This window comes from Trachypithecus francoisi, unplaced genomic scaffold (genome assembly GCF_009764315.1).
Source record: "Trachypithecus francoisi isolate TF-2019V2 unplaced genomic scaffold, Tfra_2.0 Lachesis_group17, whole genome shotgun sequence".
NCBI lineage: Eukaryota > Metazoa > Chordata > Mammalia > Primates > Cercopithecidae > Trachypithecus > Trachypithecus francoisi.
Genome location: NW_022681462.1, coordinates 97,990,726 through 98,013,499, shown reverse-complemented (window position 1 = coordinate 98,013,499; position 22,774 = coordinate 97,990,726). Strand labels below are relative to the sequence as shown.

The following is a 22,774-nucleotide window of genomic DNA, read 5'->3' as shown; positions in this document are numbered from 1 at the left end:
ACAATGATAACATGCCTACATAGTACTGAGGACATATTCATTGAGTAATACAAGATTCTCTTTTTAAAAATGTAAGTCTGGAATTTAATTACTTCCCAGATTAGATTTTTAAATGCTTATATTAAAACAAAGCTGCATTACCTCGGCTCTTATCCACTATCAGAGGAAAGTGAGCTGAAGAGTAAAAACGTGCCATATTAACTAACAAAGTGGATAATGCTGCAGACATGATAAAAAGCCCACCCAAAGCTACCAAGCTACCCGGTGAAGAAGATGAGCTCCCCAAAGGCAGGAACTGTCTTAAACAATTTCTAGGACCTACCACAGGGCATATGAAACCATTCAAAGAATGCTTTCATAAATGGGGAAAGGCTGCCTGGAAGCTAGTATTGACTACCCAAGAAGAGAAGTTATCCCCATCTACTGAAATGTGGAGAGTTTTCATTCTAAGGACTCTCTTCTTCCACTGTTCACCAACGCACACAGCTCCACTCCTATACCTTGCAGGTCACGGCTGCTCCAGATACCAGAAAAGGCTGATGTGTCCAGATTCCTGAGGCCAACAAGCATGGCCTTCCCAATCTTTCTACCTCTAACCAGAATTATGTCCCCTATGTCCATGCATCTGGAGTTCTTTCCTCCGTGTCTCTGAGGATGCACACCTTGTCTTTTCTGAGGCTCTCCTTACCTGGTACTCGGGCCCACTGCCACCCGGTTCCTTACCAGATGCTACTTTGTCAATTGACTCAATTCTCTCAATTCCTTACTATCCCCTTTCTGTGGCTGAGTCTTCTCTGCCTACTAACAAATCACGTCTCTCGAGTCTATAAACCGCTTCCCATCAAGTTATTGGCTTTCATCCCTTTCTTTCACCACCAAATTTCTTGAAAGACTTACCTACACTAACTGTTTATCGAGTTTTCTATCTCCCAGTCACTCGTCTCTCTACTGCAGTTGGTCATTTGACGGGACTGAGAAACAGTGCCAGTGAGGCCAGCTGCATACTGGCCTTTTCCCAGCCTTCGTGCCTGGGCTTCTCTGCTCCGCTGGGTGTCAGGACCACTCCCTTGCCTGAGACACGCTCCAGGTTTGGCCCTTGCCAGTTTTCCTCTCAGCTTGTTACTGCCCATCTTCTTCTTTGTCTGCTTTCTAACAGAATTCTTAGTCCTAGGCAATCAGTACACCTGTGAAGTCTCTAAAATTCTATGCAAACACATCACAGGCATTTGTAATTTTCTCTAGAGAGGTGTATGGTATGGATTTTATCACAGATTCAAGTAAAATATTTGTTTTTCCCCAAGCTTCCATTCTTAGCCCTAATCTTACTCTACACAATGATAGTAAATCTCTTTTTATTCATGATCTTGACCACACAATAAAGGCTGGTATCTCTCAAACTGACATCTCCAGCCTCCTCTTCCTGGGCCTGATGGGCATTGCCATTGATTTACTGAATGTGACACAGAAGACGCATGGGCTCCATTTATTTAACGTGCACAAAACCCAGCTCATTACTTTTAGCCCTAAAACTACTCTGCATTCTGTATTTTTTACCTCAAGGGCAACATTGCTAGACATCTCCACATCATCCCTGACTATTCCCTTCTCCTTTGATAGTATCAGGAACCGACGGTGGAGTTCGTGCCCATTTTTCTTTCTCACTCTTAGTCTTCTGGTCTGTCTGCTCCTCTCCAGCCCATTATTCAGGCCTGTGGCCCTTCTAACTGGGACGATTCTAATAGTTTGAGAGCTGGTCTCTGGGTGTCCAGCTTCTCCGCACATTGTCTTTCTAAAATGGAGATATTTTGCTAATGGGTTTCTGGGATTAGGGACTTTTTATGCCTATGCTTTTATTTGCTATAACAAACATGTACTGCTTTTATTATAAAAGTACTTATAATACTAGGGGAGGGGTTGGAATAGATTTGATCCCATTCATCTAAGCTGTTCAGATTGTGGCTTTCCAGTGCTTGCTCAGCCACCCCTTCAGGCATCCAGTGCTCTGGCTGCAGGAAGGCACCCCCCCACCCTTCGCACGGCCCGCCTGTGGCTGCGCTGTGCCTCTGCCAGGAATGCTATCTTTCCCACCAGCCCTGAGTGCTCCACTCTGCATCTTTCCACAACCAGTTTCCATATGACTTGAAGGACCCCCAAATTCAGCTCCTCCTTTCTTATGCTTCTTTCCCATGAATGCTTCAGGTACACAGGCCATGTCTTTCTTTCCATCCCCTGGGTCTAGAATGCGGGTCTGCTCGCACTGAGCAGTTGATAAATGCTTGATGAATGGGTGGTGGAGAGGCTAAGTGGATGAACAGACTCACAAACGACGTTAGCACACTGTAAGGCATAAAAATACATGTCAACAGACACACGTTTATCTAAAGCCATATGACCACACCAAGCAACGCAGACAGCTCGCTCAAGTCTCCAGTTACCATTCATGATCCACCTTTCCCTTTATAGAAACAGTTTTAAAGCTGGGCAAGTCCAAGTCAACATTTAAATAGAACACATTCAATCCGATGTTGTCTCTTGTTGACTGGCTTGTGGTAACTTGCAGAATAAACATACAGAGTCACTTTAGTTCTCTGAAGGATCATGGTTTAATGCTTCACTAAATACTCATGTAAATATTATCACTTATATAGTTCTCAAAAAGGATGTTTAACTTAGTGATATTTAACTTAGTAAGAATGTTTAACTTGGTGATATTTAACTTAGTAAGAATGTTTAACTTGGTGATATTTAACTTAGTAAGAATGTTTAACTTGGTGATATTTAACTTAGAATGTTTAACTACAGTTTATTCACATCGCTATGGTTTATTCTTAGATATAAATTTTTATTCCCTTTGTTTTATACTTCCATTTCCTACTACAGCCCCTAGGCAAAAGGAAGAATGTTAGAGAGATTAGTCAGGCCGCCTACCCCCAAATCACAGCCTCCTGTTGCCATGGTCACACTCAAAACAACTGCCCCCAGATTTTCCTGGTCAATGGCTATGGGGAAAATGAGCCCTTTCTCAGCAGATTTTGAAAGAGTAACTTCTGCGTTGCCTGATGTGTTGTCACGGCAAAGAAGATTCAACTTTCAGCAAGTATTTCTCAAGTGCCCACTCTATTCTAAGTACTTAATCAAGAACCAGAGATAAAGCAGTAAATAGAGCAAGACAAAAACAGCATATACTCAACAAATAAATTTAATCCACAGAACCAGAACAGCACAAACCAAGCAGGACTCCCAATAAAACACCTACACATAACAGCTGTATAAAAAGTGAGGCTGCACACACTGCTGGAGAATGTAAAATGGTACAGCCTGTGGACAAGTTTGCCGGTTTCTGAAAAGGCTAAACGTAAGAGTTACTATATGACCAGCAATTTCTTCCAATTCTTACACATAGATGAAAACATGCAAAACACATGTAAAACTGTATAAACCAATGTTCATAGCAGCATTATTCTTAACAGCCAAAAAGTGGAAACTACCCACGTGTCCATCAACTGACGAAGGAATACAGAAACTGGTCTACACATACACCGGAATATTACTTGGTAATAAAAACAAATGGAGTGGAGTTGTCCCTTGGTATCTGCTGGGGAATTGGTTCCAGGACCTCCCTTGGATACTAAAATCCATGGATGTTCAAGTCATATAAAATGGTGTGGTTATTTCCATATAACCTGTGCACATCTTCTCCTATATGTTAAATTATCTCTAGATTAGTTATAATACCTAATACAATGTAAATGCTACATGCATAGTTTTTATACTATTGTTTAGGGAATAAAGTCAAGAAAAAAGTCTGTACATGTTCAGTACAGTTACAAATTTTTTCTGAATATTTTCAACCCATACTGGTTGAATCTAAGGATGAGGAACCCTCGGATACAGAGGGCCGACTATACCAAGAGATGCTACAACACGGATGAACATTAAAGACACTGTGCTAAGAGAAAGAGGCCAGTCACAAAAGGCCACACATCGTACAGTTCCTTTTACATGAGATGTCAGAATAGGCAAATCAATAGAGACAGAAAAGTAAACTACTGGCTGCCTCAGGATGGGATATGGGGTGATTGCCCATGAGGCGTGGGGTTTCCTTTTGGGGTGATGGTAATGTTCTAAAATTATGGTGATGGCTCCAGAACTCTGTGAATATACTAAAAACCAGTGAACTGCACGCTTTTAGTAGATTAATTGTATGTTACATAAATTATATCTCAAGAAAGTTATTTTAAAAAGTGAGGTTGGTCAGTAAAGAAAACATCTTCAAAAGCTATCAAGAACACTAGAGTTGACCCTTGAACGACATGGGTTTGAACTGTACTGCTCCACTTACACACAGTTTTTCCAATAAAAGTTAACACCATTACTTGCCTCCCCTGCCTCCCTTCCACTTCCTCCTGTTCTGTCTTTGCCCCTGAGACAGGAAGACCAATCCCTCTTCTTCCTCCTCCTCAGACTATTCCACATGAAGACAACAAGGATGAAGACCCTTACAATGATCCTCTCCCACCTAATGAATAGTAAATATATTTTCCTTTCCTTATGATTTTCTTAATAACATTTTCTTTCCTCCAACTTATCTTATTGTATGAGTACAGTATACGATACGTGGAACATACAAAATACGTGGCAATTAACCCCTGACTGTTAAAAATTCTGGTCACCAGTAGGCTATTAGTAACGTTTTCGGGGATATTCTAGGATCTAAGTCACCAGGAAGGTTTAAAAAAAAAAAGTTGTCGAGAAATCAAAAGTTGTATGTGTTAGGTCTAGACTTTCTAGTGAAAATAAATAAGTAACACAAAAAGTTAAATGCATATATATATATATGTGTGTGTATATGTGTGTGTGTGTGTGTGTGTATATCTTCTTTTTTTTTTGAGATGGAGTCTAGCACTGTTGCCAGACTGGAGTGCAGTGGTGCCATCTCGGCTCACTGCAACTTCCGCCTCCCGGGTTCAAATAATTCTCCTGCCTCAGCCTCCTGAGTAGCTGGGACTGCAGGCATGCACCACCACACCAGCTAACTTTTGTATTTTTAGTAGAGACAGCATTTCACCATGTTGGCCAGGATGGTCTCAATCTCCTGACCTCATGATCCGCCCACCTAGGCCTCCCAAAGTGCTAGCATTACAGGCGTGAGCCACCGTGCCCAGCCTAAATGCACATTTTTTTTTTTACTTTCCAGGGCATTGGCACTCCTAGCCCTCAAGTTGTTCAAGGGTCAACTCTACTAGCTTCTTTATTCATGGACATATCTTTTGTTAGTTCATCAGAACCAGAATTTTGAGGTGCTTCTGAATTCTAAATTGAAGGATTCACTACATCTGGTGTTGCAGGTACTTGCTAGAAGATGGTGAAATAAAGATGAATAAAATACATCTCAACCCCAGAAACAATTTCACCAGTTCACTGATGTCCTCCCCACGCTTTTCCTCCTCCCACTTCGGAAAAAACACCTTCTCCTGCATGGAGAGCTGGGAGCTGGAGAAGTGCAAGGTACAGAAATGTACTGACCCCAAGCTAACACCTCGTCTATTCTGCCCAATCCTTCTGCTCCACCTCAAGACTGCTCCCTTGGCTCCCTAAACATTCCAGTTATTCTTTTAAGACATCTCCTGTGACTGTCTATCATATTCCAATCCTGTGCATCAATACTTTGCCTAGGAATTCTCAAAGCAGAGAATTGCATAATTTAGAGTTTATATACAACCTGGGCTTGACACCTAGCTTGTTCCTCATGCAGACTCCTGACAACTGAAAATTATTCAAATAAAACTACCTTTTCTGGGGAAGGTTAATTTTTTGGAGTAGGGGTAAATATAAAACTTACCATTTTATTCATTTTTAAGTAGACAGTTCAGCAGCATTAAGTACATTCACAGTGTTGTACAACCACCACTACCAACTATTTCCAGCACATTTTCATAATCCAATCTGAAACTCTGTACCCATGAAACACTCGACAACCACCGTTCTACTTTCTGCCTCTTTCTACATATTTGCCTATCCTAGAATACCACTCTTTTTCATCTCTCAATTTTCCTGAAAAAGACTTAAAACTTCTGGCAAATTTTCCAAGTAACTTTTTCAATAACCAGGTAAAGTGAGATGGGATAAACATAACCAAGGTTCTAATTTTTTAAAATAACTTTGTGAAGAAGCAGAAAAGTTGTCATCTCCTAGAGACCACTCTCCAAAAGGCTTCAAACCACTGATCTGTAGGGCACAGAATAAGTATTTGTAGGTGAGGGAACCTCATAGGGAAAAAACAAGGACAAGGAAAGTGTGTGGCTTCTGCAGCTTAAAAGTGTTCCACTGACACTCATAAGGCTATCTCTATCCTGTATTTTACTGCATGTAAACTACACACCTCAAAAAGTTGTGACAAGTAAGTAAATCCGCTAGAGACCAATGTACTTCAACAGCAACACTCCCCTCAGGCCTCCTGTGTGCTTCCCTCACATCACCTCCCACACGGCCTTACCTCTCGCCTCCCTCGTCCCCTCCACCCTCTGCACCTCCATCATCCAAAGACAGAAATGTCATCTTTAGGGCGATGTGCCAGAGAGGAAAAGCAAGGGCTTGGCTACACGTCAACTGTGCGCTCAGGCAGCGCTACTCACTTCATCAGTTTCTGCTTTGTGGCAGAATCTTTGAAGCTTCTAAATTCTTCTCCTGCTTTGATCTCATAAAACTGGGGCTTTAGGACTGTCTGCTGGTCCTCCTTGAGTCGTTCCTGTCGCTTCACTTTTTCCTCCTGCTGGAGGAGTCTGCGTTGCTTCCTGACCTCTTCAACCCAGGCCTTTTCATCATCTGAACTCTCCGAACTTTCTGCATCACTCGGTTTTCCTTCCGGCTCTTCCTCCTCTTCCTGAGAATAAAAACAGTAAGCAGCAACTCCTTTCCCCCAGTCAAACACAGACCCCTTGTTTTCTCTGAAGCAGCAACTGGCCCATTAATGAGTGCCTAACAGCTACTCCACTGCATGTATCAGGAGAAATGCCTTTAATTAAATAAGATAATACTCCTAAGCCCACTGTCAATCACTTAATATGGAATTAATTACATCTCAAGTATAATCGAAGACTCTTCTAACTTACAAAGAAAACATTGTATTAAAGACACAGTAGCAAATTCTAAATGATAAGGAGTACATTACTTTTTCACGCAGTTCTTGTTGCTCTAAGAGTCTCAGCTTCTTTTTCCTTTTTTCACTAATTTTTGAAACAAGTGGATTCAGAAGCCTAAATTCTTCACTCTCTTCATCTACTTGGAAGTCAGGGTTCTCAAACATAACTTTAAATCGATCATCAGTGAGAATACTAGGAAGACTCTATAAGGAGGAAAAAGTACGTAAAAATTTAAGTTAGTATCTGATTAAAATTTGACCAGAAACATGGTTTTAAAACACTGATTCTATTATAAATTAATAAGCGGCACGAGGCATACATTATTAACTCATTATGAAATTTCTTCCAGGACTTCCAATGTGCCCCTAGGTTTCAGCTGCCACCACCAAAAGAACCTCTACTAATCTACTTTGCAGATGATCTACACCAGTTGGCCATTACACACAATGAGCTAAGAATGAGCCTTTTGGCTAACTTTATGCTTAATGCATTAGAAAGAATTTCTTCAATTAACATTTTAATGCAAAAAATATCTTTCAAGAAAATACGTAAGTTTTTAAAACATGGCTTTTATTATTTTTTAGAGACAGGGTCTCACTCTGTCACCCAGGCTGGAGTGCAGTGGCACAATCACGGCTCACTGCAGCCCCAACCTCCTGGGCTCAAGTGATCCTGCCACCTCAGTCAGCCTCCCAAGTAGCTAGGACCACAGGTGCATCACTGCACCTGGCTAATTTTTTATTTTTTGTAGAGATGGGTCTCACTACGTTGCCCAGGCTGGTCTTGAAGTCCCGGGCTCAAGCAATTTCTGATGCCTTGGCCTCCCCAAGTACTGGGATTACAGGTGTAAGCCACTGTACCTGAAAACAGGGCTTTTAAACAAAGCTTAGTTACTACGCTGACTTAAAATAAGCAATTCTTTCAACTTCAGATTCCAAAACTGGGAGAGGAAGTATACAAAGTCAGTAACTCACATGGTGGGATGGAGGAAGCTGGTGATGTAAATTTACCAATTCCAGCTGAGTTACTGGGAAAGAGAAGGGACGTTTCCATCCCCTACAGGGTGGTTTCATCAATATTTCCCCTCAGGTCAACTAATTGTCGTCAAAGGATATTGTGTATCCTTCAGACACAAAAACTTTGGCTACTGAGACCCATTTAGATAGCTTGGGACTGACACTAAATTCCTTTTTATTTGTACCATTTTCAATGGAAAGTTTTCTAAAACTGTATTGTAAACTTACCTGTTCACTTAAGTAGATGACAGAGAATCTTACACATTTAGGACTGTCTTATCGTTCCTTCTCTGCTATAGGCTTGGAAGCCAGATCAAACAGCCTACTTAGAATTGTTTGTCAATCAGACTAAACAGCCTTGAACACTGCTGGAAAAAGCTGACCTGTTTGTGATGGACTCTGACTCTGCTGAACAGACTACTTTACTATTTCTCCACTGCTGAGAGTAAGTAAGGTTGCAGGCAGTTGAGTTCTGACTATTACTTGTGATACTGACAGACCTATACAAAAGTTTAATAAATCATAAGATATTAAGGAACTTGGTCTGTTTATTATTTGTATGTACCTAAAAACAGATAAATCCTTACCTAAAATTCTGAGATATTAAATGCAACAAGTCTTCCCTGATTAAACATCATTTCCAAGAACTATTTAGGATGAAGGGAAAAAGAAAGGTAAGATTGGGTTCCTGATCCTAATCTAGTAAGGAAGAAAAAACACTGCAAACACATTTGCTACTAGGCCCCTTCTGAGGGCTGCTCGGTAACGGTAACGCTGAAAGTGTCACAGGAGAGGACAGATAAAGGAATCCCAACAAAAGACACCCCAGGAGGGGCCTTGAGGGGTGTGGCATCAGGAAGGGGGCTTGAAAGATGAGGTTTCAACAAGTAGAAATCTGAAGAAACAGCATTTCCAGCCGACAGAAGTGGTGAATAGTCCGGTGACATAAGAATGGTGCAATTTCAAAAACAATTTTTTGATCAGGCCATACTGTAAAGGATTTTAAATACCATGACTATTATTTTGAAGATATAAGGGGAAACCACTAGCGAAGAGGAGGAGGGGGAGGAAGAAGAGGAAAAGGAAGAGAAACGAAGAAGGAGGGAGACAGGGAAGCAGGGAGGAAGGAGAAGATGGATGATCAACAGAAGTGTGCTTCAAGAATCTTCAGATGACAGAACTGTGCTTCTGGCCAGGTGGTGGTTCACACCTGCAATCTCAGCACTTTGGGAGGCCATGGTGGGAGGACTGCTTGAGGTCAGAAGTTCGAGATCAGCTTGGGCAACATGGTAAGACACTGTCTACACAAAATATAAAAAATTAGTCAGGCGTGGTGGTGTACGCCTGTAGTCCCAGCTACCTGGAAGGTCGAGGTAGGAGGATCGTGTGAGCCTGGGAAGTCAGGGCTGCGGTGAGCTGAGATCATGCCATGCACTCCAGCCTGGGTGACCGAGAAACCTTGTCACAAACAAACAAACAACCCAAAATTGTGCTTCAAGAGTCTGCAGCAGCATGATGTCTGACGGACTGCCAAGTAAGAAGTTAGCATCATGAGAAGACTAAGAAGCCATTTTAAGAAACTGGCGAGAGAGATGGTCTGAATTAGGGCAATGGGAACAGTTTTTAGGAAAGAATAATTGTGAAATACAGTTCTAAATTAGAATTCACAGATCCAGCTATGGAGATGGGAGGGTTAAGAATTAAAAACGGTTAGAAACCTCTCTCAAACATGTAGCTTAAGCAACCAGAAAGCTGGCGACACTGAGTTAGGATCCATCACTGGTAAGCATTAGGAAAACACGCAGGGGTGGAGTAAAGGGGAAGAAATCATGCTCCATTTAGGGCTGCCTATGCCTGTGATACAGGGAGAAGAGCACCAGGATTCGGACGGACACCACTAGGTGCCTGGGAACTAGGCACCATGTCTCAGGAGAAAGAAGGGGGCTGTGATGTAAATTTTGGAGTTATCTGTAGGTATCAGACAGGTGATATTGCCAAAGATATTTTCAAATGAATACCTAACTGCCTATTACACATTTTCAGGTTAAAAAAACACCAAGGGCAAATATTTTCTTTTCATCTTACTATATTTATTAAAGTAATAGTCATATTTAATAAATAGATAAAATGTTACAAAGACTACGTATGTTGTTGGTATTAAGCTTTTTTTCTTAATTTAAAACAAATCAATTGCTTTGCCTAAAGACAAGTATGCTTTGGATGAACAACTATAAAATAAAACCTCTTCTGACCCATCTGTAAAAATATTTCCTTCAGGGTTTTTTCCTAGTCTGTCTGTTTTCACAGCTGTCTTAAGGAAAAAAGTAGGATAAGGTATAGCTATTAATGTTCTATAGGAGCTTACAAGTGTCTGGCTAGTGATTCATCCTATAAACACCTGTCTACACATGCTCAACTTTACCATTAAAATACAGAAAACATTAAAGTACTGTCCATACCACAGTCCTACCTGGAAGAATGGTATTTGTCTACCTGAGTGGGATGCTACATAGTAACATATATGAAGAACGACTGCCATTTGAAACAAATTAGTTCTTTTTTTTTTTTTCTTTTGAGATGGGGTCTTGCTCTGTCACCCCGACTGGAGTGCAGTGGTGTGATCTTGGCTCACTGCAACCTCTGTCTCGGGTTTAAGCGATTCTTCTGCCTCAGCCTCCTAAGTAGCTGGGATTATAGGCACGTGCCACCAGAGCTGGCTAATTTTTGTATTTTTAGTGGAAACGGTGCTTCACCATGTCGTCAGGCTGGTCTCAAACTCCTGACCTGGTGATTTGCCCGCCTAGGCCTCCCAAAGTACTGGGATTACAGGCGTGAGCCACCGCGCCCCGGCCAATCAAATTAGTTCATTCAATGCTATGATACCTATGAAGTTAGGCTGGTACAGACTTCTGAGTAAAGATGGTAGCTTGCACACTAGTATCTTCTAATCTCTCCTAAAACCTCACTAGAACAACAGAAAAGGAGTTTTTTAAAAAGGACATAAACCCTTAAAAGAAGGAAAGGAAATAGGGGTAATAAAAATGTGAGAGCCAGAAAGAAAGCCTATTTAAAATCACACCCCAGCTCTGGAAAGCCTGGTCCTGGCCCTTTCCCACTGAGGAGTTGTCTGGCTGGGGTTGGCACTGCAAGAGCAAGAGAGGTGTGCTGGCCACAAAGAGGGGAGGGCAAGGCTGGCACGTGGGGGTGAGGTGCCCTCTGAAACCCTCCAACCTCTTGTGACCTACGGTGGTCAGTTCTAGGAATGCTGGTAGCCAGGCCTTTACCCCCAAGCAGAAGGACCTGACCAGCCAAGAGAAAGACTTAAGAGGCAATGACATGTGCAGCGTCCTTCCCCAAACAGACAGTGTGGCCAAGTCACCACACAGTGACTGAGGGACCCTGTCCCCACCTAGAGTTTTCATTCACTTTTTAAACTCTTATTCCTCACTGCCAAAAAATAACTATGGATCAAGGCAGGAAAAACTGATAGAAATTTTCTTTCAAGAAAATTCCCCAGCACTGAAGACTCAACTTCTAGACTGAGATGGGCTTGCAGCACAGTACAGTCGTTTTGTGTGAGGTTTCCCAGGACGCTTCCTCTTTCTGTTATTTTAGAGAAGCAACTCCTCTAGCAACTTCCCAAGGAAACACAGCATTTAAGGGGAACTGGCTGTTGTTGAGAACTTGCATGTCTGAAAATATTTACCATACCCTCACATGGACTGACTGCTTGTCTAGGCTGGAAACTATATTTCTTCAGGAAACTGAAGGTTCTTGTAATTCTCTGTCCAACATGGGTTGAGGTGAACTGAATCCACAGGATAATAGTAAAGGGAGGTCCCAGGATTAGAAGGTGACCAGGCCAGAATGGAATGGGGTAGAAAGTTCTAGAAGCAACTTCTTCAGGAAGGTAAATAAGTATAAGTCTAACCTATCTAAATACCTCAAAATAAGACTTACAGAACTGGCATAAATTGGGAGTTGATTAGTGATAACTACATAGAAAACAAGCAAGAGAGACAATTATTAACTTCAAAGGACACAAAGATTGAACAAGAAATGCAGTCACAGATTACTACTGACTCGGCTGGAAATAGCACCTACATAGGCCAGGCACGGTAGCTCGTACCTGTAATCCCAGCACTTTGGGAGGCTGAGGTGGGAGAATCTCTTGAGCTCAGGAGTTGGAGACCAGCTCAGGCAACACAGTGAGACCTCATCTCTACTAAAATATATACATACATATATATTAGCTGGGTGTGGTGTGCACCTGTAATCCCAGCTACCTGAGAGGCTGAGGTGGGAGGATCACTCAAGCCCAAGAGACTGAGGCTGCAGTAAGCTATGATTTTGCCACTGTACTCCAGCCTGGGTAATAGGCCCTGTCTCAAAAAAAACAAAAGTTACAACAATGTAATGCTGAATACCAACTTAATCAAAATCACAATATAGCTTCCTTGGAAAGGAAAGTTATCAAAAGATAATGCCTAACACTAAAATGTTAAGAGGGAGGGAGGGAAGGAGGGAGGGAGGGAAACAGAGAGAGACAGAGAGACAGATTCATACCAAAATAATCAGCTAAAAAGGCAAAAGTGGTTGTCTGAGAAGAGGTGAAAATGGAGGAAGGGGGAGGGAGGAAAAGGGGGGGACAATGGGATGGCCTACATTCCTAACAAACCTTGGAGAAATGTTTAGGTTTTTTTTGTTTTTGTTTTTGACAGAGTCTCACTCTGTTACTGGGCTGGAGCGCAGTGGCACGACCACGGCTAACTGCAGCCTTGCAGGGAGATTGTCCCACTTCAGCCTCCTGAGTAGCTGGGACCACAGGCATGCAACACCACACCCAGCTAATTTTTTGTAGAGATGCAGTTTCGCCACGTTGCCCAGGCTGGTCTTCAACTCCTGGGTTCAAGTGATCCTCCCTGCCTTGGCCTCCCAAAGTGATGGGATTACAGAAATTTTATTTTATTTTTTTGAGAAGGAGTCTTGCTCTGTGCCCCAGGCTGGAGTGCAGTGGCGCGATCTCAGCTCACTGCAAGCTCCGCCCCCCGGGTTCACGCCATTCTCCTGCCTCAGCCTCCTGAGTAGCTGGGACTACAGGTGCCCGCCACCATGCCCGGCTAGTTTTTTGTATCTTTTAGTAGAGACGGGGTTTCATGGTGCTAGCCAGGATGGTCTCGATCTCCTGACCTCATGATCCGCCTGCCTCGGCCTCCCAAAGTGCTGGGATTACAGGCTTGAGCCACCGGCCTGGCCCAGAAATTTTATTTTATTTTATTTTTGAGATGGAGTCTTGCTCTCTTGCCCAGGCTGGAGTGCAATGGCGTGATCTTGGCTCACTGCAACCTCTGCCTCCCAGGTTCAAGCAATCCTCCTCCTGCCTCAGCCTCCCAAGTAGCTGGGATTACAGGTGCGTACCACCATGCCCAGCTAGTTTTTCTATTTTTAGTAGAAATGGGGTTTCACCATGTTGGCCAGAGTGGTCTCAAACTCCTGGCCTCAAGTGATCTGCCTGCCTTGGCCTCCCAAAGTGCTGGGATTACAGGTATGAGCCTGTAATGTTTGTGTTAGGCATTGTGTCCAGCCTGAAATATTTAGTTTTAGAACTATGTATGTATAACTGTAATTTAAAAAAAAAATTAATTGATACTAAAAAAGCTTTAAAAATAATATTTTGGATGTTAAAACTGATCTGATCCAACCCAAAGTATCTTTACCTAATTGTATTCCCTATTACTTTAATATAAGTTCTTAGTGGTATTTAGTAATTCCTGAAACTGCTAAAATATCTCTTCCATGGGTTTCTAGCCACAGAATACACATGGCCTAGAACAGTGGTCCTCAACATTTTTGGCACCAGGGACTAGTTTCGCAAAAGACAAGTTTTCCACAGATGGTGGCGGGGGAACGGGGGTGGAGGGCGAGGGAGTTTTGGGATGATTCAAGCGCATTACATTTATTGTGCACTTTATTTCTATTATTATTACACTGTAATAATAATGAAATAATTATACAACTCGCCATAATACAGAATCAGTGGGAGCCCTGCACTTGTTTTCCTGCAATTAGAAAGTCCCATTGGGGACTAATGGGAGACAGTGACAGATCATCAGGCATTAGATTCTCCTAAGGAGCACGCAACCTAGATCCCTCCCATGTGCAGTTCACAACAGGGTTCATGCTCCTATGAGAATCTAATGCAGCTGCTGATCTGACAGGAGGTGGGACTCAGGCAGTAATGTGAGCGATGGGGAGTGGCTGTAAATACAGATGAAGCTCAAGGCTCATCTCCTGGTGTGCGGATTGATTCCCAACAGGCCCCAGACCAGTACCATGGCCTAGGGGTTGGAGACCCCTGGCCTAGAGATCTCATGCACAGTCCTGCCTGAGCTGTTGCAGAATGCAAGAAAAGTACATTCATCAGAGACTTTAAGGCCACAGTAAGAAAGTGACAAAAAAGGCTAACATACAAAAAATGATACCTGTAGGAAAAATAGCTCTAATCAAAACTCATACCCTCACAAATCAAACAGATCACAGATACCCATGCCTCTAAAAGCTGTTTGTGCCTACTGGGAATTCAACACCTATTTGTTGAAAGAATAAATACATTCTTTTTTTTAAAAGAGATGCTGTCTTGCCCTGTAGCCCAGGCTGCAGTACAGTGGTGTGATCATGGCTCACTGCAGACTCAAACCCCTGGCCTCAAGCAATCTTCCCGCCTCCCAAGTATTGGGAATACAGGCATGAGCTACTGCACTGGTCCTTAATTGTTAACTAGAATTAATACAACCAAAATTTCTGAGTTTGGATAATGTCCATGTAATGCTGATTAACATTATGTGGTGGGCCACTTCCCATTTGAGGTTCAATATCAACCATACAGTAAACATCTTATTAGATTTTTGTGTTATCAGTGGCAGCAATATTTGGGAACACATTTCACTGTCTCCCTCCCATAAATTTCAGCTGCAGACAAGGCAAAACATAACCTTTCAAATTGGTATTGCAAGACACCAACTTTCAAATCAGGAGGTATCATAGCTAGTAAAGCTCTCAAGCTTTTGAGGAGCTGAGTTCAAAGGCCAGACTAGCGATCTGCTGATGGGACTTAGCAATTCTTTCAAGTATTCTTTTAAATTATAATGAAGGATTCTTTCCTTAATTCATGAGTAATTTCTACGATCTTCACTTTATCTAAGATGAAACTGTTCAACAACAAATTATACAAACTTTTTCTAAGCACAGCCTCAGATTTTCAAAAGACCATATATAAATATTTCTGGAATGAAACTGAGCTCTGATAATAGGTCTGATTTGGGCTAGGAAGTCACCAAAAAGCAGATTAGGGGCACATTTTACAAATACTACTCTTTGGAAGAATTCTGTTATCACGTGATATGGCTACAAAGATCCCATTTCCAGCTATGAAGAGCTGAAGAGAAACTGCTGTTTGATGGAAGAAGACAAGAATTTCTAACGTTCTTCCTCCTTTTCACTGGAAGTAAAATGGTACACAGCTTGGTAATTCTTTACAGGGTGACCCACAAATAGGTTCTAAAATAATCAAATGTCATCCTGATAGTTAATCAGAGAATATGTAGCAACAAAATAAGCGAACATCAACGGAACGTAGATGTGACTGGAGATAACGAAAGGCAAGTCCTTGATTCGCACAGTGCCAACAGGAAGGAGTAGCCAAGGAATGTAGTTAAAGAATACCAGGTGCCCCAACAAGACAGTTCAAATTTCAGTTATCTCTGTTCATCAACTGAGTATGTGCATAAAGTATAACTCCGCTGCGAGTTCTTTAGTCCACAAATCCCTACGTAAATAATGGGTCACTTTTCTCAAAGCCTGTCAGTGATTGGTCACTGCATTGGCAGTGTGATGCGCAATGAATTTCCTGTTCGGTTCATGCAGACAGGACACGTGTAACTGTTGTGTTGCTTCTTTAGATACCAAAGACAAACTCTTTACAAAAAAGTACAATTTAAAGAGAACTAATCAACAAGATAAAACTGCAACAACAAAAATATGAATCAAATGTAAAGAGAGTTAGAGAAGAAAGAGCTGGCCGTGGGAATATAGGGAATGTGGCTGCTGTCGCTGGCTGGCACTCTTAAGTCTGTAGTGAGGGGAGCGTGCAATGGTAAACTTCTCTAAACAAATGAGGAAAACAGTTGTGACATGAAGAAGAAAAATGTCCCAGTGGAAGTGACGCTGGCAAAAAACTTCACATTAAAGGAACTCTCAGAGACATTTCATAATGTCAAAAGAGCAAAGGATAAAACATCGGAAGCTTATCTAAACTTAGAAAATGAGTATGACAATTTGCTGAGGCAAAGAAAAATGCTGGCTCCGTATCAAAAATTTAGGAGGAGAAAAAAGCACTGTTTCAAGTACTACTGACAAAAGAAAGAAAACAAAGAAAAAAATTACGCTTTATTCCTAATGTTTTAAATTACAATATACTAAAAAGATCCTAGTTTTCCAATTTATAATGGACAGTAAGAGAGTTTTTAATGTTTTGTCAAAAATGTTTAAAGGCATGGAACAATGCTAATTTTCCCTACTGACCATGAAGACTGTTCTGCATGTGTTCAACCTGTGAGGTCATTTCTACCATCCTGCACTACGGTGTATTCTAAATCCTCTCTGGCCGCCCTCAACCTCAACAAAGGTCTACCAAAGAAATGGGGGGAAGGGAAGGGCACTTCTGCATCTTGACAATCACAGGGCCTTATAAAAAGGCTCTGGTATACCATGCTGCACAAAGTAGCAACATTAAATTGTTAACTTAAGTATTCTCACCTCTATCAGATAATAAGGACTCTGGCATAAAACACAGATAGGAATGCAAACATTTATAGCCTAAATTAGCTCCACTCTCCACCTACTGAAGCCTTAGGGCATGTACAGCCACAGATCACTTCCATTTAGCTTTTACTGTGAAATGACATTACAAAGCTGAAAAGTTACCTCCCTAATCATGCTTAGGCTTGGCTAACAAGAAGATCAGTGTGAATACTCTGAGGAGAGAGTCAACACAGCAGGAAGGACTTGTATTTTAAACACTTAAAGACATACATACTCATTTATACACATTGGTGTAACTCAGGAAGGTGCAGAGCCATAGCACACAGACATAAATTCAAATATTAATAAGTTTGAGGAATTATTTCAACATTGGCATATTATTCATGTCATGAAAATGGAAACCTAAAAGTCCTCTATTTACTTGAGAGGCTTCCAGACATTAAAATTTACATAATATATTAAAGAATGTAATAAACGAGGATGAGGGGATGCAGGGAGAGGCTAAGGAAGCAGAAGACAGCAAGGGGGAGTCTTGAGTCTGAATTCATTCGGAAATCACAGCTCTAAGAAGGCCCATCTCCGGTCCTTGCATGTTACAGATGAAAAAACTGTGACCCAGTGAAGATGAGCAGTCACCCAAGATTACATAACCGCTGTGCAAAGAGCTAGGAACAAGATCCTTTAGTTGCAGTCCCTGGGTATTGAAGAGCATGAACAGAAACGAAGACAAAAGGAGCTCACTCATCTTAGATGCACGTACCTGGTTAAAAACCAGAGGACAGAGAAAGAATAAGCCAACAAAAGAAACCTCCCAAGGGCACCACACAGCTGGCCCAAAGCTACTAGGTCAGCTCCTTACTCAGAGTTAGGTTCTGCAGGCTGTCGCAGAGATCAGTTCTTTCCAACTCATTCCAGCACATAATCAAGCGTGGCTATCTGCCTGCCTCATCTAAGCAGAGAAAACAGGATTGGCAAGGACCCAGGTACTCTTCATCTATCTGAAACCTAGAAAAATACCAACTAAACCAAATGCGAATTTTTATTTATTTTATGACTGATCTTTGTCTATTTTCACATTTGTAAAGGAAAGCAGGTAGAAGTTACACTTCAGCCTGCATATATGCCCTAGAACACCAAGTCTCAATAAAAATCAGTTACTTCTGGAGTTATAAACAAAGAAAAATAATAACCTAAATGTTTAACAATAGAAGGATTGAGTAAATCATAATCACTCCATAGAACAGAATATGTAGCCATTAAAAATATCTACAAATAATTTTTAACAACATGGGAAATGACCTGAGTTATTTTAAAGAATCAGGATAAACATTTTACACAGACAAGACTCTTGCTATTGTAGTTTCTAATTCTGAGACAAATAAGACAGGAAGAAAATTCACTAAAATATTAACAGTGCCTTTCTCTGGTATAAGAATTGTAAGCATAGCTTTCTTCTTGATATTCTTTTCTGTTTTCCAGACTTCCCATCTTAAGCATATACTAATCTTATAAGCAGGAAAGAAAAAGTCCTACATGCATTTTTAAAGTAGAAAGAGACAATAAAAAAGATGTAAGTTATTATCAACAAAATGCATAAACGATTTTCCAATACTTTTTCATCTTACCTTAACTTTCTTTTTCCATGTAGATTTCTGCTTCTCCTCTTCTTCCTCAATTAATTTAAGCGCCAGCTCTTTGTTAACTTTTGGCAATTTCTAGAAAGAAAATAAAAGCTGATTATTTTATTTTATTATAAAAGCTAACATATTTACATATTAGCTTAAAGGTTAACAGTTCTGTAAGTATAATCTCATAAATAGGAGATAACTAATTCTTATTTTATTTTTTTGAGACAGAGTCTCACTCTGTCGCCCAGGCTAGAGTGCGGTGGCGCGATCTCGGCTCACCGCAACCTCTGCCTCCCGGGTTCACGCTATTCTCCTGCCTCAGCCTCCTGAGCAGCTGGGACTACAGGCGCCGCCACCATGCTTGGCTAATTTTTTGTATTTTTAGTAGAGACGGGGTTTCACCATGTCAGCCAGGATGGTCTTGATCTCCTGACCTCGTGATCCGCCCGCCTTGGCCTCCCAAAGTGCTGGGATCACAGGTGTGAGCCATAGCGCCCAGCAAACTAATTCTTATTTTTAAAATTTCATTATCCTCATAGTAGGAAATGTAGACAGGTGATGATACCGGGTGGGCCACATGGCACAAAAATGGCAACCCCAGCTCACTGCTGGGGAACTCGCCCTCATGCCTCTTCCCAGCACACTGAGAGGCAGTGCAGTGGCTCATGCCTGTAATCCCAGCACTTTGGGAAGCCGAGATGGGAGGCTCGCTTTGGTCCTGAAGTTCAAGACCAGCCTGGGCAACATGGCAAAATCTTGTCTCTACTAAATCTACAAAAAATTAGTTGAGATGGTAGTGTGCGCCTGTAGTCCCTAGCTACTTGGGAGGCTGAGGTAGGAAGATCACTTGAGCTCAGGTGGAGGCTGCAGTGAGCTCTGATTGACCATTTCCCATGATCCAAATAGAAAGCCTAAGATACGGCCAAAGGTCAGTAAGGAATGGGGATTAGCAAAGCCCCGATACTCCAAAAATGGAAAACACATCTAAAAATGCTATCAGGTTTTTAGTGGTGGTGACAATATCAATCATCCTAGCATTATTTCCCACAGTACAATTACCACAGAGGTCATAACGCTAAAATTGTAAAGAGTTTTTATACCCTCATGACAAACATGACACGCTGATGACAAACAAACTATACCAAAAATATTAGCAAAAGACGCAGATTAAAGATGGAAAACCAAGAATGGCAGATTTCTTTGGAATAATATACAAAATGAAAATTAAGTACTCTTCTCTGATAAATTCAATGGTAAGTATAACATTTACCTTTAACTGGACTCTCTGTGCACGCGTTTCTTCTATTTTCTGTCGTATTTTATCTTTCCTATATTCTTCATAAGCAAATGGATTTACCATCAGTTTCACCTTTTCAAAATGAAAAAAGTTTTTAAAATAAAAGCATGGTATTTAGTAATATCATTTTCATATACACCATGACAGTTATACCAAAGAACAGGCAGATCCCCTACAAATCCCATGTATGTTTTATGAAAGTCCGAGTAGTGAGGAAATGGCTATAGATTGCTCATTAGTTACCTGAAACACAGTAACTGTAGTTTTCTGTTTACCTTGTGATAGAGTCTTATATCCATGAAAAACCCATGCATATATGCCCGGAGGAAAGGTGATCCAATGAGGTGGGTGAGCCCTGGGTAAGGTCAAACAGAAGACAGCAGGTCCTTATGCAATCTTCATTAAAATTCAACAGTTTTTCTTGGACCACAATTTGATTATAATAAGATTTCACTTCAGAGTAAAAATTTGAGGATTAGAATTACTAATCTTCTTTGATATCTATAGAGAACATTTAATCAACTTCAGCAATATCATCCTTATTTATTTTAAATGTTATAATACTACACACAAAAAGATGAGAAAGTCCTTATGAACCATGACAAAGAGGATTCGTTCCCTTATACCCTCTGAGTGGTCCTCAGATTTTTTATTTCCACAAACCAGTTCAATTTAGAAAATAATACTGTGGATCAACAGTAGGTTGCCAAACTGAAATGAGAAGGGAGAGAGGAGAAACACTGTTATCTCCCACCATTTGCAAAAACAAAGGACACTCACAAAAACAAAGTAGAAAGAACCATCTTCCAAGAAAGAACAGCTGACAAATTCCTACCACCATATAGAAATACACATACATGCATATTAATACATCATATATGCATTCCTCATTAGGGACTAATGAAAAGTCCACTGCCAGTCAGGATTTGAGAACCCTGCCTCAAACGATACCTTTCAGAGTTTCCCAGTTGTAACAGATTACACTTAGAACTTGTGCTGCTGGTGGTCACATAAGAATGCTCCGACTATGTCATAGAAATTATTTATTAATTGCAAATATTGACACAGAAAAAGGTTGAGACTATCTTCAAAATAAGGCCACATGTGATGTACTCAGACGCAGAACATTTATGGTATATGTCAGTGGTCCCTAACCTTTTTGGTACCAGGGACTGGTTTTGTGGAAGACAATTTTTCCACAGATGGGGGGAGGGATGGTTTCAGGATGAAACTGTTCCACCTCAGATCATCAGGCATTAGATTCTCACAAGGAGCACACAACCTAGATCCCTCGCATGTGCAGTTCACACTAGGGTTCACGCTCCTATGAGAATCAAATGCCATGGCTGGCAGGAGGCAGAGCTCAGGCGGTCATGCTCACTTGCCACTCGCCTCCTGCTGTATGGCCCGGTTCCTCATAGGCCACCGACTGGTACGGGTCCATGGCCCAGAGGGTGGGGACCTCCGGTATAAGTGACTATCTTTCTAAGGAAAACATTACTCTAATTTCCAAATTTTAGAAATATCCATCCTTCTAGACCTGAAAAGCACTAAGCAAAATCATAAGGTAGTGCAAAATAGTATATGTTGTAGAACAATATGAAAAGCAAAATTAAATTTAGGATACTCTCATAAAGTAATTCTAAAACTTGATTAGGAAAATACTATCATAGAATTCATTAGGTTAATAAAACTATGGAAAAAATAAATAAATAAATAAAACTATGGGGTTTGAACTTTCACAATGGAGTCTTAAGAGGGCTGAGCCTTAATGAAATGTGGAAGTATACAACTGCATATGTATATTCTCTAAACCTTCCTCAGGATAAGGGTCTGATTAACCACTACATTATAAAATACATATACCAGTGATTAAAGTAATTTTTTGTTTCCTTTATAAATCTCACAGAATTATTCCAAGTCAGGCCATAAATAAAAACTGAGTGAAGCGCTTTCCACAGTGTAACAATCCTAACCCAAGAATCGGATGCAGCACCATTTCCTATAGTTAACTCCATGGATCACTAGTCCCAAGAGATCTTCTGAGAAAACAGGGCTCCATGGTCAAGTAAGTTTGGGAAATGTTTCATACTTTCCTCCCCTGTTTGGAGATTTACAATATAAAATGGTATTAAAGGCTCTAAGAAGTGAGACAAAGAAATTGATTTAACTGTGCTTAATCTAGTATTTCCCAAATTTATTTGCCACAAATCTCTAAAATAACAGGGTGCTGAATATTTTCCAAGCATTTTCTGATTCATTCTCCAAGCAACCCCATGGGTAGGGACCAATATTATTCCCATTTTACAGATAAGGAAACCAAGGCTTAAAGAGGCTAAGTCAGGCCGGGCGCGGTGGCTCAAGCCTGTAATCCCAGCACTTTGGGAGGCCGAGACGGGCGGATCACGAGGTCAGGAGATCGAGACCATCCTGGCTAACACGGTGAAACCCCGTCTCTACTAAAAATACAAAAACTAGCCGGGCGAGATGGCGGGCGCCTGTAGTCCCAGCTACTGGGGAGGCTGAGGCAGGAGAATGGCATAAACCCGGGAGGCGGAGCTTGCAGTGAGCTGAGATCCGGCCACTGCACTCCAGCCTGGGTGACAGAGTGAGACTCCACCTCAAAAAAAAAAAAAAAAAAAAAAAAAGAGGCTAAGTCAACTGGCCAAGTTGTGCAGATATTAAGTGAGAGAGGTGGGATATAAACCCATGTCAGTCTACCTGCAGTGTCCATGATATCAGCCACTATGCTATCTACCCAGTCCTTTTTACAGAAGTAATATTCCAAAGAATGCACTGTGGGAAATACCAAGCTATAAGATCTGCGATAGGCCATATCTGGAACAGTCAGAACTTGCAAATCTTCAGTAT

The 22,774-nt window shown here is 41.3% G+C and overlaps 1 protein-coding gene and 1 long non-coding RNA gene across 4 annotated transcripts in view; one reads left to right on the top strand and one right to left on the bottom strand.

Moving 5' to 3' along the window:
- Positions 1-22,774, bottom strand: part of NOL10 (nucleolar protein 10) — a 114,754-nt gene that overhangs the window by 10,534 nt on the left and 81,446 nt on the right. For both annotated transcript variants that reach the window (XM_033176556.1, XM_033176557.1), the window contains exons 15-19: positions 20,179-20,258; positions 19,877-19,975; positions 18,604-18,693; positions 7,172-7,345; positions 6,636-6,883 (exon numbers count right to left, since the gene is read on the bottom strand). In XM_033176556.1, the coding sequence (XP_033032447.1) occupies positions 6,636-6,883; positions 7,172-7,345; positions 18,604-18,693; positions 19,877-19,975; positions 20,179-20,258 (691 nt within the window). The remainder of the gene's footprint in view (positions 1-6,635; positions 6,884-7,171; positions 7,346-18,603; positions 18,694-19,876; positions 19,976-20,178; positions 20,259-22,774) is intronic.
- On the top strand, positions 6,807-21,906 carry LOC117062729. 2 transcript variants are annotated; one of them, XR_004428511.1, is made up of 4 exons: positions 6,807-6,898; positions 7,492-7,690; positions 8,458-8,603; positions 21,813-21,906. It is a non-coding gene; the product is annotated as an uncharacterized LOC117062729 (long non-coding RNA). The 2 variants fall into 2 exon arrangements; XR_004428512.1 differs by lacking the exon at positions 6,807-6,898 and adding an exon at positions 7,288-7,361.